The 14539-nt window shown below is 46.0% G+C and overlaps 4 protein-coding genes across 4 annotated transcripts; 2 read left to right on the top strand and 2 right to left on the bottom strand.

Moving 5' to 3' along the window:
• Nucleotides 1-1398: 1398 nt before the first annotated feature.
• On the top strand, nt 1399-3768 carry K441DRAFT_609721 (S-adenosyl-L-methionine-dependent methyltransferase). The gene is made up of 4 exons (XM_067645514.1): nt 1399-1631; nt 1720-2206; nt 2277-3028; nt 3117-3768. Exons 1-4 carry the CDS (start codon nt 1521-1523, stop codon nt 3297-3299), a joined length of 1533 nt encoding a protein of 510 aa, XP_067504840.1. The 5' UTR covers nt 1399-1520; the 3' UTR covers nt 3300-3768.
• Nucleotides 3733-4736, bottom strand: K441DRAFT_556465 (eukaryotic phosphomannomutase; the record flags this gene model as incomplete). The annotated part of the gene is made up of 3 exons (XM_067643328.1): nt 3733-3982; nt 4067-4521; nt 4635-4736. The coding sequence occupies 3 exons, from the start codon at nt 4734-4736 to the stop codon at nt 3733-3735; spliced, it is 807 nt and encodes a 268-aa protein (XP_067504839.1).
• Nucleotides 4737-5678: 942 nt separating this feature from the next.
• On the top strand, nt 5679-7747 carry K441DRAFT_695855 (uncharacterized protein). Its single transcript, XM_067652841.1, has 4 exons — nt 5679-5898; nt 5946-6230; nt 6279-6647; nt 6693-7747. Exons 1-4 carry the CDS (start codon nt 5748-5750, stop codon nt 7619-7621), a joined length of 1734 nt encoding a protein of 577 aa, XP_067504838.1. The 5' UTR covers nt 5679-5747; the 3' UTR covers nt 7622-7747.
• Nucleotides 7748-9263: 1516 nt separating this feature from the next.
• On the bottom strand, nt 9264-14142 carry K441DRAFT_556486 (uncharacterized protein; the record flags this gene model as incomplete). The annotated part of the gene is made up of 5 exons (XM_067643329.1): nt 9264-9561; nt 9686-9740; nt 12859-13236; nt 13593-13612; nt 13850-14142. Coding segments are annotated over 5 exons (1044 nt in total), but the record flags the coding sequence as incomplete, so codon positions are not given.
• Between the last annotated feature and the right edge of the window lie 397 nt (nt 14143-14539).

Below are 14539 nucleotides of genomic sequence, written 5' to 3'. Positions count from 1 at the left end.
GTCCACGGCTGTCTTTCGCGCAGTCAAAGAAAATTTCTAATTTTTATGGCATAACCCCTGCTTACTATCCAGCTTTTTCCGACTTCAGACTTCGAAATCCTCAACACAGCACTCGATCTCCGCTATCGCCGAGTTCAACCTCGCTAGTGAACATACGAGGCTCCGGAGAAAGTATGATCAATACTATCTATTTTGGCACCGCGATTTACGGAATGTGTGAGTAGAAAACTACCCTAAATATAAGGGTATTGAGAGTGGATGACAGATGCACGCGTTGCGTGGAGTCGAGACTAGCATTCAGACTGTGCTGGTTCTATACTTAAGAGCAAGGTTAGAGGTAAGGGCTGCAAGAAGTCCAATGATGAGACTTAGATGCCCAACCAAGAGGCCCAGATCTGAATTCTTAAGATATCGGCGAAGGAAGAAATAAACTCATTACATGGTTTATTAGTTCACATTAGTAGATGAGATCGGTGCGCATAGTTTTCGGGTGGCTCGGCAGCCCTGGGGAATTTTAGTGAACGTACGCAATGGCGAATATGCCACGGCTTGCTAGCTCTGTAGGAATATATTGGCTGTACCTATGTGTGAGTATCCTACAAGTCGCGACTACTGCTGAAGTTTTCCAAGGAGCCGTCGGAATATTACTTGCACCGACCTCGCAGCAATGGTCTGTGACCCCTTCTGGAAACCTCCCTGATTAGCATGAAGAAGAGCAGCTCTAATGTTGCACCCCTGGTTGTGTTCCTCCACGTTGTCGATGTTGACGTCATGCATCGCCAACCTTCATAGCGACATATCTTCGCCAATCTCTTGATATTTTCTCCATCTCATTTCAACGCCGTTCAAAGTGCCGCTGCGTGATGCAATTTTGGAGCATGATGCTGTTGTTCTTGTACATGTATAGTCTCCGTTAGTCTCCGTACATAAGCTACTTAAAAGCTTCACTTGCACTCTAGTCCCGCGACTAGCCCTTTGGCCTAGGGATCACATGACGTGCGTGGAATTCATGTAGATGGACGACAGATCCAGACCTTTTTTTTTTTTTTGGGGGGGGGGGGGACTGAAGAGATTAAGGCAGGAATGGAGAGTAGGACGAGCAGACCTTGCGGTAAATTGTAAACCACCCTTCACACTGTAACTACCAATCACCGGCGGGGGCCACGGGTGGATAGCAAGATGTGTCGGTATCGTGATAATCGACGGAGACATGGTGCGACGCAGGAGGGCCGGATGGGTCGTGGTGAGTAGAGGGTGAGTGGACGGTGGTGGAAGGGTGAGGATGGTAAAAGCGGCGGGACGAGGCTGAGCGCGCGGGTGAGTGCGATGCAGACTTCGCTTGTCTTGTGTCGCCAACATAGAGTTCCAAAGCGATTATCTGTCCAGGTCCCCAACGACCGTAATTGGAAGTAGGAGTAACCGAATTAGAATCCCTGCAAGAGCTCCTTGGCGAAACCCTGATACTGATTTCCCACCGCCTCCACAACAACACCACCCAAAGCCCTCTCCACGCTCTCAGAATGTCTAAAATGAATGGGACTCCCTCAGCGGAGTCGTTCGAGTGGATAGAGACCCCCCCAGCCCCAAGCCCTGCTCCTCCATCCAAAGATTGCGGTGTTAGAACGACTACAGTAGGTTTCATTGAATTTCTTCCTAATTTCACCGAGCCATTGAAGCATGATTTTGAATGAATAGATGCTAACTCTAGCTACGATATAGTATCTAGCTATCAAGAATGCCACTCTTCCAGCTGACGGCCCTGGAAGCGAAAGTTTCTCCAATACTGTCTTATTCTCCCTGCTTGGATTCGTCCCACTCTACTGCGCCTGGAAAGTTGGTGGAGGATGGAAGACATGGATAGTCTTCGCCATGATTATGGATATCCCCATTCTTGCCGGCTTCTGGATCCTTACTTCGACATTCTCGCCTCGCAAGAACGAGAAGGCTACATTCCCTGGCAAGCCAATTGATCACTACCTCACCTTTCACAAGCAGGAGGACCGCGAGAAATATTTTGGCAAGAAGACTATCCCAATGGAAACCTTTCACGAGATGTACTTTGACGGCGATGTGGACTTCAATGGCGACTGTTTGGATATCTTGGAGCAGCGCCATGATTGGGCCAACTTCAAATTTACGTATAGCCTGATCAAGTTTTTCTTGACCGGCATGATGCCAGAAGTTATCATGCATACACGCTCACAAGGTCCGTAAATACCTACTACTCGCACGGTCAAACATGGTTTGTAATGGCTAGAGGTTTACATATTATACAGACGAAGAACAAGTTCGCGACCACTATGACCGTGGCGACGACTTCTACGGCTGGTTTCTTGGGCCTCGCATGATCTATACATCTGGCATCATCTCCGACGTCAACCGCGAGGAGTCTCTTGAGCAGATCCAAGATAATAAACTCGGCATCGTCTGCGAGAAAATTGAATTGCAACCCGGAGAGCGGATGCTTGATATCGGCTGTGGCTGGGGTACGCTTGCTAAATATGCTAGCGCTAACTACGGTGCTCATGTCACTGGTATTACGCTTGGCCGCAACCAGACTGCCTGGGGAAACAACGGCCTGCGAAAGGCTGGTGTCACTGAAGAACAGAGCAGAATTCTATGCATGGACTACCGCGATATTCCCGTCCCTGAGGGCCGCTACAACAAGATCACCTGTCTTGAAATGGCCGAGCACGTCGGCGTCCGACACTTCTCTACGTTCCTCCGCCAGGTTTATGACATGCTTGATGATGACGGTGTCTTCTTCCTTCAAATCGCTGGTCTGAGAAAATGCTGGCAGTACGAGGATTTGATTTGGGGTCTTTTCATGAACAAGTATATTTTCCCCGGCGCTGATGCTTCTACCCCTCTTGGTTTCTTCGTCGACAAGCTTGAAGGCGCAGGATTTGAAATTAAATCGATTGATACCGTCGGTGTCCACTACTCTACCACCCTGTGGAAGTGGTATAGAAACTGGATGGCCAACAAGGATAAGGTAATTGCCAAGTATGGCAAACGATGGTTCAGGGTAAGATACGTCGAAATTCCTTCCAACCCATACTTCACTGAGCACAGATTAAGTAATGGCGATATGACTAACACATTCACCATCACAGATCTGGGAGTACTTCCTTGCGTACTCCACAATCATCTCCCGCCAAGGTAGCGCGACCTGCTACCAAATCACCCTCGTCAAGAACATCAACTCCACTCATCGCATTGAAGGTGTGCCGAGCCAGTTTGGTCTGCATGGCGCTCTCAAGGCTTCAAATGCCAAGCTTGCGGCGAAGAAGGAATAGATCAAAACTAGGTGGCAGTCAAACATATTTTAGTCGCTAGTGCGACAAAAGGATATTGAAGTATATGAGTGATTTTAGTAAAATCGGTGATGGAAATGAGGAAGATGCAGAGAAGGAAGCCGAGTTGGAGCGTAATATGGTTGACCATGTTAAGGGTTTAGATAGGATCTATGAAGTTTGGTGGGGAACGAACGCCTAAATGGCTTCGAATGGCTTTCAATAGCTTCTAACGCCGATTATTTGAACATCACACAGCTTCAACGCAAGAATTGCTTCTCAAGTCCTCATCCTCATATTAGAATAACTTTTGCCGTAGCGGGATATAGGGTCTATGATGCACGCAACCCACGATGCCAATCCTCATAAAGTCATACTTCTCTTGTTCCCCTCATAAGAATGCCCCTCTATCCTTACCTTTTTCCCCATTTGGCAGTCAGAAAAACAGCTTCTTCAACTCCGCCATTGTCTCCTCGGGACTCTTCACGCTATGTCCGATTGTCCTTGAATCGGTATAGATTTCGTAGTCATTTCCACCCTTGTACGTCTTGTCGCCAAAGAAGTGGATGGTGGTATACTCCACCCCCTCCGGGTTATTTTTCTCTGCTTCAATATGCTGCAAGCAGTACGTCTTGTCCCAGCCAGTGGGGAAGACATCAAAGGAGATTTGGCCGCCAATAGAGTAGCTAGAAGCAGTCAGCGCTGCCCAACTCCTCCAGCAAAAATACCAGCAGGTAGGGCAAAGCGTATAGAATAAGGGCGCAACCCACGTAAGTCCCAGATTCGGGAACTCCTTCTTCAACACTTCAACCATCCTCTCCCGAATATGGTGCTCCTTGTCGTACCGCTCGTACTCGTTCCTTTCGTCCACAGTCGCGTTCCTGCCAATAGGACTCACGTTTACCATGCCGTTCCGGAACTCGACAAACGTGCCGCGCTTGACTGGAATATCCAAATCCGCAATGTACCTGAGCAGGAAGTTTACCAGCTTCTTGTACCTGTCCTCGCCGAGCCAGCCGATGAAGGACTGCGATGCCAGCCGCTGGCCCATCCGGTACGCGGTCAGTCCGTTCTCGGCGAAGCAGAAGTCGAAGAGCGTCGTCACTGGGATTGAGGAAGTGCCGAGCTGCTCTTGCTGCTTCGCGAGGTCGGAGCCGCCGACGAAGCCGATGGCGACTTTGTGGCGGAGAGAGGAGAGGAGTTGCAGCATTTCGGGGGAGACGGTCTGGTTGGGGGTTAGCCGGGTGAGATTTTGTGCGGGAAGCGGATTGAGAGGTTGCTGGAGGATATATCTAGGGTACTGGGATAGACGGGACCAGAGAGGCTCGAGAGACTTACTCGTCTCGCAGGTGTGAGAGTGCCATCGACGTCGAAGAGGCAGACGGTGTTCTTCACCGGGCGTTGGTTGAGGGGCGGAACGACGGATCCTGCTTCTGCCATGGTGGATGGATGTTTACGAAGTTGAGAGGATAGAAAGAGAAGGGCTTTGTGAGATCCAATTGATGTTTTTCTAAAGAGTAAAAGCACTCTGGGAATGTGAAGAGGGGAAGCGGCGCTGGTGGTTGGTTTTTTGTCTCGATTTGGAGGGGCCGTCCCTGTGGTGTGACAGGGATGCTTTCTCACCGCAACCTCTCGCGTAGCTTTGAAAACGTGGGGATCGTGGTGGACCCTGAGAAAATCTTGGCAATGTTGAGGTTGAATTCCTTCAGATGGTTTCAAATATGTGATCCTTGGACAGTTTATATAAAAACAATTGGATAGCTATTGGTTAGTGCCACCAATCCCTGTGTCCACTCCTTGATGACCCAAAGAAAAAGCACCGCGCTAAACTTTCTGACGCCAAGTTTTTCCGTGACCCCTTATTTTGGTTGCCCTAGTGAATTATTCCGGTTAGCTAGGAGAATTAGAACTTGCCTGATGTACGCTTCCTCTTTCTCTCTCTTTTGTCTATGCCTCCGCTAAAACGCGAATACAACACTGTCTCTGCAATTGCCGATAAAATTTGGCAATATCGGACTGTTGGAACCCTCACGATATTTGACAAAGGTCACGACACTGCGGAGGAAGGCCGATCGCGAATAGCTTCGAGTCCGCCAGAAGCAAGGTTCTTGTAGCCAAGCATACGGCGCTCACCAAAGGGGGCCCCCCTTCTCTTTCTTATTTCCTATACCTTCCTTATGTATATATAGAGGCTCTAGAGCCACGATTCAATAGACAGAGTCCTTATTCTTTTCTTACAATCGGTGCACGGACTACCGATCGACAGTATTATATCCTCCTTACCTTAAACTTTTTCTACTTTAGGTTATATATTAGAGACGTATTCTTAGGCCTAGCGGTACGCGTAAGAGCAAGGATATACTACGTGTTAGCGTGTAATTTAGTATTATTAGCGATAGGCATCAAGGCTTCCAAAGCGCGACGTCCACTGTCTACCTTCCAACTGCCACCATGACGCGAACTCTCAAAGCTTTATCAACAATGCTTAAAGGACTTCTAAGTCAAAGGGCGGGAACGAAGCTACACATGTTTTCAAGGGCACAGGCATCCCGAATTTCAAACGTCGCCTCCACACTCTTGGCTCCACCCCTTTCAGAAGAAGGTATGTCAACATTAGGTGTTTTCAGCCGGTTCCTCACAAACCATCAGCCATACATCCTTACGAATACACTGACGGACGCTGGCTGCATCATGATCGAATTCAACGCGAAGTACGACATGTGCAGTTTAATTTCTACGCCCTTTGTAAGCGGGTAATTGAAATGAGTCCTAAAGCTCAGAGGATCAATCGTTGCGAAAAAAAGGAAGGCGGATTTAACCGCGTGTTTGTCTTCTCTCTAGACAATGGCGAGCGACTTGTTGCACGAATACCATTCAGTATCGCCGGACCTGGCAGTTACACAGTGAGTTCGGAAGTTGCAACAATGGAGTACCGTGAGTGCGCCCCAGCTTGAGAGAAGGGCCAATCTGATTCGTTAATAGTAAGAGCGAAGACGACAATTCCAATACCAAGGATCCGAGACTGGAGCGATGACACGAGCAGGATTGGCTGCGAATACATCATAATGGAGCATGCACAAGGCATCCAACTCCATGCAGTCTGGCCAAAAATGAATACACATCAGCATATGCTGTGTATCAAAGCCCTCACCAAGATAATCCAGCAAATGACTCAATTGGAGTTTCCGGCGTATGGAAGCATTTATTTTGTGAACACTTCCTTAGAATCCTCGCAGAAAGTTAGCCTGGGGGAAAATTTCTGTATCGGCGCACATACTGGAACACGCTTTTGGGATTGTGATCCGTCATTACCACGCTCATACAACAGGAATCCACCGAACCGAGGCCCATGTAAGCCGCATTTTGATCACGGAAATGAAATCTGACAACTATCAGGGTTAAATATCGAGGAATACAGCTCAGCGCTTGTTGATGCCGGCATCGCTCAGGTGCCTGATAATCCACACGCTGGCGATAATGAACTCGCTTATCATGGGTCTGTCAGTGAACACTTACGGCTCCTAGAAATATGCCGAAGCATCGTCACCAATCAACTACCAAACGCCCCCCAAGTACGCAATTCTTCGATCCCAACACTTTATCATCCTGACCTCCACGCCCGGAACATTTTCGTATCTGAAGAGGACCCGTCCCGAATCACTGCAATCATAGACTGGCAATCCACCAGTATCGAGCCCGCCTTCAGCTACGCCAATGAAGAGCCAGATATGATTGACTCCTCTGTGCGCGATGCCCAAAGGGCAGGTTTCATCCCGAGCATGTTCGAAGATATGGAAAGCGCAGAGTCGAAATCCAAGCAGGAAAAGGATGATGAAATTTGCCAAAAGACTTTCGCAGTCGGCCTTCGCGCCTGGAGTCCGGCGCTCTTTTCAGCCAAGGTCAGCGACGAGAATTATTTCAGGCTTCTCCGTTTTGCGCCGAATTCATGGTCCATGGGCGCTGCCGCTATACGACAAGAGTTGTTCGAGCTCATGCAGCAATGGAAAGAACTTGGATTACCCGGTGAATGCGCTTACCAGCCATCACAGGAAGAATTGTTGAAGCACAAGAAGGAATATGAAGACTTTGGGGTCCAGCAGAGATTAAAATTGTGGCTACAAGACTCACTAGGCTCAAACGGGGATGGTTGGCGTCCGGCCGAAGCGTTTGAAGCGGCCGAAGAGGCGCATATAGTCGCGTTTGAGGAGTGGATGAGCTGCAATAGGGATGAATTTAGGGACGGCAACGAGGAGGCCACCGAAGAACGAGCTCGGAAATTATGGCCTTGGGATGGAAATGGAAAGCTGGAGAATCAAAAAGTGTAATACTTTGACAAGTGAAATCTGGAGCGTCCTGACGCAATAACATTGGCTATGCCAAATAAGGTCAGGCTTGTTAGCTACAGCTCTTGAGGCTTAGCCAGTTGTCGCATAAGCCCAAATAACATTAGCGTGATCGTAATAAATGCGCGGCGCCGTTCTGCACTAACCGGGTTCGTCATCGCTTCGCCTGGGATGTATCGACCGGCGTGGCCGCCCTGCATGAATTTGCGCATCATAGCAAACCCAAGGCTGACGATAACTTCCTAGCTTTGCTGTGGGATTCCAAGGATTGGATAAAAGCCTTTCATGAGTTTCGACAGTGGCACAAGCTTGATGGCGTTGTTGCGATGCGAAGTCCATTAGGCCATGAAAGGAGACTCTCCACGAAGCGGGCACGTATGCCAGTCCCGCCGACTAGGTCAAGGTAAAATTATCACTTAACTCGTCATTTTGAGCCTGGAAATCGACATACTATAGCCCTTGTTCCGAGCATGATTCCAAATTCGGTGACCAACAAGTTACGAGGTCACAAGACATCGTAAGACGATTGGTCGAATTTCGCATTGAAGAATGAATAGATGAACTTAAGAAATTCTCTGATGCACATGTACAATTTGCCCGTTTCATGTGGAGCGTCGAAGGCTAGCACATTGAAACACATGACATTCTACCTTCCTTTGTTAGTGTTTAAAGGCACCTTCGCTTCGTCCTTGGAAGATCAAAATCATCAGAAACCTTCCTCTTTCGATGATCAGGCCTACCGAAGGGAGCATTCAAACCTTGTGCCGCAACCAGCGATTCTATGGAGAACGGTGAGCCGCTAACATTCCAAGGCTCAGCCTATCCTCTCTTTAGTGAAATGGCGAACTTGCCGGCAGTGTTTAGCTCGATGCTCTTTCGAAAGTTTCCATCTTTACTCAAGCAGGAAGCATCATCAACCGTACAAATGGGGCAATCGTCTAGCAGAAACTGTGCTGATTCGGCTGAGAGCCGTTCCATTAGCTTCCGGAATGCCGGATCATTAACCGGTAAGGAGCATAAGATGCGTCCAGAGCATACAAATTTCCCTTCATCGAGTCCAGCTCAAAGTAGAACAAGGAGGCAATTAAGCAATGTGCTGCGTTGTCTATTAGTCCAGAGATCAGTGCTGTAACTGGTCTGGTTCGCTTATTGGTTGGTTGGTTGGTTGGTTGGAAAAGCTCCAAAATCGCAACCGGTTCGGAGCTTTGATTGGCTTCCAGCTGGTTGGTTTTGAAGCCCTCTAATTAACCGGGTAACCAGCTAAACCAGTAGAGTTAGTATAGGCCTTTGGTGGTGATAATTTGGGTAAGAGCGCACGCGAGCCGAAGCCACTAAATTGTCAAGATCTACCACCTTATTTCCGGATACTATTTTAAGGGTCGGGCTTGTGCATCGCCATTTCTATGCGTCCTATTTCTACGCGTCGCGTTTCTACGCGTCGCCTCCTCACGTCGCCTTACTGCCTTATCCTTATTACTCTTATTTCTACCTATCGCCAATTCGATGGAGGGCTTTATTATTTTAACCAGTCGATCGTTGCGTAGAGGAAGAGGCAGCCTTGCAAGTAGTAGTCGTTCTACGGGCAAGGCTCCTACCGTCTCTTAAAAGCGCGCCAGCTAGGGCTCTAGTGAGGAATTACCCGGGTCTGGATCGCTTCTCTAATCTGCTTGTCCTGCAGTTTCTCCCAGAAGACCTCGCCTAGCCTCCGTAGGACGCTTTTCTGCCGCGTATTGTCAGACACGTTCTCCGATACGTCAGTATGGCGCGGTTCGCCGGTTCCTAAGGAGATGACAAAGTCAGGTTTTTCATTCAAGGGAAGCAACGCTGCCATCTCAGAGAGCGCTAAGATTAACGGATCGTTTACAAAAGGCCCTGCATCTTGAAATGTGCCGACGGAAGGGATATGTTTCGGAGGGAAGAATCTGTAACTCAAGTGTCAGTGGCAGAATACACGAAGCAAGGGGCAATATACCCAAGTGCAGCAGAAGCAGAACGTGCTCTATACCTCACGTCAGCCTTGCCTTGTGTTAATCTCAACATACTCACATTTCCCACAAGGGGATGCTTCCAGATCCGTCTTCTGGCCTTATGACGCGGTCTTCTACTCTGGTTAGACGATGCATCGAATTTAAGGATGGAATGAATGAGCAGGGCTGCAAATCAATCAACTCAACTCAACTGAGGCCTCGAGTTGGTTGAATTGAAAGCTTTGTAAGCAGGAAGCTCAGTTGATTGAATTGATTGACTCAATATTGAGATCTTGGCAACTATTTCAACTGAATTCAACTAGTAGTCAGCAACTATTACGAGTCTTGGCGTGGCGGTAATGTAGAAGGACCTACCTAGGCATATACCAAGCAACATCTAAAACGCTTCCTACTGCCCTCCCTGCAGCCCCTGCTGCATATATAAGTAATTATTACCAGTCTTGGCATGCTGTTTCTATCATGCCCGTACTTTTCCTTCTTCCCGCGGGTAGCGGATGAAAACTCTCCCGCCTATGGCGATAATATCACGTGGAGATAGCGGGTGATGCTCGGGTAAACTTATTTTAGTAAGAAGAACTAATAAAATTTCAGGTTTATCCGTGCCAAGGCTTTGGCTTATTCAGCCAAAGTGGACTCGTCCACACTCGCCGCAGGCGAGTGCCTGCACTCAATACGATATTACCATCAATACGATATTTTTAATCAACCATCTGGATTTAACCTTAATTGACGCTTCAACCACGCCAGTTATTATATTAATTTTCGTATGATAGAGCACCTGTAGAGCGCATAGACGCCTAAATAAGCTGTAATTGATTATATACTGGCTGATAAGCTTAAAAATAACGTTTCTTCTTAGCGACTGGCATGCNTTTCATCCAACTATACTCCAGTTAAAGCTCTTTTATTTCAGATTAAAGCCAATTTTAGACTATCTTTTATACTATATGTAAATAGATAGCTCCTATTAATGACTTTAAGATTATATAAGACCGTTGCTAGCGAGATCGGTGTAATTGCACAATTAAAGTTATAGTTCTTAGCTTACTAACTACTTAATCGCTAGCAATAGATATACTATATGCGCCGAATAGCGTACGCTTAACGTTCTTACTTAGCTCCTTATTCTTAAGGCAATAATTAATATTACGCTTAAGCGTATAGATAGTTAATGGAGTTCTTAGCTCTTATAGGGGTAGTATATCGCCAGCATTATTATCAGCCTCATTATTAGCCTCGCTGTCGCTTTTATTTGCATAATCGGCATTAAACTTAGCAACGTCTTGCTAGATATTCTCTCGGATGCGCTCTGCATTTAGTGATACTAAGCCTGTATCTTGCTAGCCTTTCTATATCGTACGAGGCTTAAAAGTGTAAGCTTAAATTAATCCAATTACAGCCAGAAACTTGACCTTATTAAATAACATATAGCCTATATAAGTAGCATAATCGACAGCCTAAGCATGCCAATGCTTATACGGCTAAAAGTAGCTAATATTAAGTGGTTAAAGAAAGTGTAAGGTATGTGGTGAAAGCCGATATACGATAACCTTATTGTCTTCTAAGACCTCTAGAAACTCTTACGTATAATAAAAATTAAAGCTATTAGACAGAAGCAATTAATAGATTCCTTTAAGAAGCTTTTAACTCTCTTATATAAAGTGCTTTGCCTACTTAAGACTAAGCTTATTATTGGTGTAACCACTACTGCTATATATAACCAGATATTAATTAGGCAGATTAGTGAAGTAGCGCTTAAGTAATATGGCACCTTTAATAATAACCATAGGCGAAATTGCGCTACCCTCTGCATTAACATACTTAGTTATTATTAGCGTTGTACGGTTATCTAGTGTAGGTAGATAGACGCGTTAATAAGGTTTAAATGTAACCACCTATTAATCTTTACTAATCCTAATACGGAAGCCTATTTTATTAAAGTTCCAAGTATCTGTAGTTGTAATTCTATATAGCTTAATAATCTTAATTAAGCTATTAAACCACCTAAAGATAGCCTCTTTATTGTGTGTAATTACGCGATTAAAATTAAGGGATTACTAACGGCGAAGATAAAGCTTGGGGTTGCGTTTAAGCCATCGCTTTGCCTATTGTGGATTGGCTAAAGGTAGAGGTCCTAGACCGTCATGGCTGCGCTAAAGAAGGTAATTTGTACACGCTATAATTATTAGTAGCCGTACGCAAATTTTAAGCTTATTAAGACAAGCTATATAATCGTAAAGAGCGCTATCTTAAGCCTCTAAGAACTTATATGTGCTAAAAGGACGTTAAGAATGTATTATACGACCTTTTAAGCGAGCAAAAAGCCGCTAATAAGGAAGATTTTTCTCACGCGCCAGCTGCTTATAATTAGGCTTTTTAACGTCTCTTATAGACTCCAGAGCCTGATCAATCTGATCATCTATCTGGATCTGCAATTCCGACATTATTGTTGTTGTATAACGCGATAATAATCAGACGGTTGATCAAAAATATCGTATTAATGGTAATATCGTATTAAGTGCAGGCACTCGCCTGCGGCGAGTGTGGACGAGTCCACTTTGGCTGAATAAGCCAAAGCCTTGGCACGGATAGAGCATCGCCTTATATCCTCTTAAGTAACACCCCTATATAAAAAAAGTTTTAATATTTTCAATCAACTCAATTCAATCGGGACTTGCATATTGATTGAGTTGCCAAGCCAGTAGACTCTCAGTTGGTTGAATTGATTGAGTCTTGGCAATCAATTCAATTCAATATTGTTGACCTGAAAATAAGGTCCGAAAATGAGGACTCGTGTGTAGTATTGAATGTGGCTCTAAGGCCTCTATATATACACCAGATAGGTGACAAATAGAATGACAACGTAGTCGTCATTCGGTAGTGGAAACAGGTAATTAGACATTCGATGAGACATATGATGGTAAATAGCGGGGTAATGAGACATAGGGTACTAGGTATCACAAACAGTGATAAGTACGTCATTCTCAGTTCGACAAATATTGAAGCCTCGTTGATTGATTTGCAACCCTGTGAATGTGTCGATCGGTAGTCCGTGCACCGATGAGTAAGTAAAGAATGAGGACTCTGTCTATTCAAACTATAAAGAAAAGAAGCTACTTATACATGAGGTAGGTGTCTGAAATAGGAAAGGGAGGGGGGGTCTGTAACTGAAACGGGGGTAGTAGTACAACCGGTATAGGAACAAGGATAGGGTAATAGGCTAAATTCAACCTAAATCGACAGAATGAGACGTACCTTGGCCCTTTTCGCGCTCTCCTACTCCATTATAGTTTGTGAAGATGCGGCGAGATGGCATACCATTAACGGTGGCTACAGGTAGACCAATGCGTGTTCCCGTAGATGTCGCATGCGAGATATCTAGAGTGCTCTTATCATCTCCAAAAACCTGTTTCAGCGCCGCTTCAATGTTTTCAGGCGCGTAAAGTCCGTCAGTAAAGTACGAGATCATAAGTTCAATCAAGTTACGAAAGATAGGAATTTTCAACACTTTTCGACGCTTAAAGGCCATTTTCGCGAGTCGTTCAAAGGTCTCGGTGGACTCTTCGATGGACCGCCCGTTAACAAACATTGCCAGCACGATCAGACCTCCTGGAATGGTCAGTTAGCTCAATCTATGAATGATAATAGCGTACCTGAACTGATTCCAAAAGCAACTTTGAAGAACTTCTGGAAGGGAATAGGCAAACCGATTCGATCCTGTATACGTTTCATCATCCCAAGTGGCAATGCACCTCGCGCGCCACCGCCGTCAATGGAAAGAATTCCTACCCCAGCAGTAGGAGGATGGATTCTGATAGTTGCCTCTTGAGGCATTTTCTCCTTACAAAGCAAACAGTGATGTATTTCATACATCCAAGGGTCGTCTTCATCAACATCTCCAAAAACTAGGACGCAGTTCTCGCATATGATATACCCACAACACAGGCTGTACTGCGGTCTTCGACGTAGACAACAAAGGCAGGTGCTGCTGCTTCGGATACCATGCCAATGATCTTCAAATCGACTCATATTGCTGCGGTGAATCTCCGCGACTGCCATGGAACTGTGTGTTAACTGCTCAAAGAAGCTTTTCAAATGCGTACGGACCAGGTTAATAAGGCCACTCCGAAGAATGACGTCTTCAGAATCCGCGAACGAGATTACTCTCTCTTTCGGAAATGCATCTCTGTATAGAGATTCGAATATTTGCTCCGGGGGGAACACTATCCACTTGTTAGATGTTTGCATGCTACTACGGCTGTTTGACCTACAATGAGAGTTAGGAGGATAGCTATCCAGCAAGAGACTAGACGCGATAGTAGGAGCTGCAAACTCAATGAGATCTCCAGAATTCCTAACATGCTTGAGTAGATTTGTCAAATGCTCATCCAGATCTCGTGGTACCGGATTGTCCACCCTGGAAGCCTTGATAAAATCAAACGGCTCATCTATCTTCTGTGAGAAGTGCTCATATGCACTCGCAAGGAATGCAGCAAAGTGAGTCACAGAGAAAAGGGATCTGGACTCCTCCCTGTTCTTTCGCACTTGGTCTGACCCAGGGTGGTTTTGAATAATGCGAATAAGCGAGCATAAAATATCCTTTATCCAATAGAATATGCATAAATATCGCAATCGATAAGGATAAAAGTGCCCTGTGCGGAGCTTTTCTACCCCAACCAGGTAGAATATGACTCGATTCTAGCAGAATTTAGCAGATATTGCAGATATTGCGGATATTACGGATATTGCGGATATTGCAGATATTATAGATATTGCGGATATCGCAGATATTGCGGATACTGCGGATATTGCGGATATTATCCCTTCGCACGTTGGAGTCCTACACTTGGCGCCAAGCCTAGGAACATCGTGCCCAGCTGTACACACGGGCGCCCAATGCGCGCCTCTTATT

The sequence above is a fragment of the Cenococcum geophilum genome (genome assembly GCF_001692895.1).
Source record: "Cenococcum geophilum 1.58 unplaced genomic scaffold K441scaffold_17, whole genome shotgun sequence".
Taxonomy (NCBI): Eukaryota; Fungi; Ascomycota; class Dothideomycetes; order Gloniales; family Gloniaceae; genus Cenococcum; species Cenococcum geophilum.
This window is presented reverse-complemented; position numbering and strand designations above follow the sequence as displayed.